This window comes from Egretta garzetta, unplaced genomic scaffold (genome assembly GCF_000687185.1).
Source record: "Egretta garzetta isolate BGI_Z169 unplaced genomic scaffold, ASM68718v1 scaffold115, whole genome shotgun sequence".
NCBI lineage: Eukaryota > Metazoa > Chordata > Aves > Pelecaniformes > Ardeidae > Egretta > Egretta garzetta.
Genome location: NW_009259791.1, coordinates 271,835 through 272,769, shown reverse-complemented (window position 1 = coordinate 272,769; position 935 = coordinate 271,835). Strand labels below are relative to the sequence as shown.

At 53.2% G+C, this 935-nt stretch overlaps 1 protein-coding gene across 1 annotated transcript in view; it reads right to left on the bottom strand.

The window, feature by feature from the left end:
* RPIA (ribose 5-phosphate isomerase A) overlaps nucleotides 1-935 on the bottom strand; it is a 16,726-nt gene that overhangs the window by 1,754 nt on the left and 14,037 nt on the right. The window contains exon 9 of the mRNA XM_035895107.1: nucleotides 656-755. Within this exon, the coding sequence (XP_035751000.1) occupies nucleotides 656-755 (100 nt within the window). The remainder of the gene's footprint in view (nucleotides 1-655; nucleotides 756-935) is intronic.

The following is a 935-nucleotide window of genomic DNA, read 5'->3' as shown; positions in this document are numbered from 1 at the left end:
CAAGCTACCCAGAGGTGGCTGCGCCGGTTTATCCACTGCTTCACTGTAGTCCAGACAGTGCCACTGCCCCTGGGCAGACCTGGATCACCCAGAAGCAGCTCTGGCCCCACCAGCGGGTCTCAGGCAAGGCAGGAATCCTTGCAGAGAGGCAGTTTTGTTTGCAGTGTGATCGGCCACTGCTTCTCCCTCGCACAGCAACAGCTCCAGCATACGCTGCACCCTTGCAGCAAGGTGAGCCCGTAGGGCTATACAGCTCTGCATCCTATTACCATTGTGAGCAGCTCCTGGAAAATACTGCAGCCCAGTGCAAACCCTCCTGCCAGAGTTCACTGGTGTTTCCATTAAAAGCCCCTCTCTAAATGGGCACAGGGAGAGTAAGAAAGAGCACAGGACTGGCGTGCCTCATGGAAAAGTGTCAGAAGTCAGCTGGCATCGCCCCAGGTTTTCACGACCCCATGGGAATGCCACTTGGGTACAGTTCTACTAATTCAGCTGATCTCTCTTTCAAGTAGAAACAAGTGCATGGATCCATGAGAGGGCAGGAAGCACACACACGTTTCCTCCTATCCAGCAGAGAGCTCCCACAGTCAGGGTTACCTGGCACAGACCAAGTCTTTAGCCAGCTTTTGCTTTTTTCAAAAATCACAGACATTACCTGGTATCATTTTTATAGCGGCGTTCACTTTACTCCATTCATGAACCCTGTCAAACTTCCAGTCCAGGATGAAGTTCCCATTGTCCGTCACCACGGGGCCCTGGGAATCAGAGACATTTGTCAGCACTGTCAGCTCCTTGTCTACCGAGCACAGCCAGGGACTGTCACAGCCCCTCCCCGGGAGCAGCCGTCCCTGCTGCAACAGTTCAGAGTCATCATTCACGTAAATCAGGGCAGCCCACAATGAGCCTGTAAGTAAAACCATCGCCCAAGGTGATGA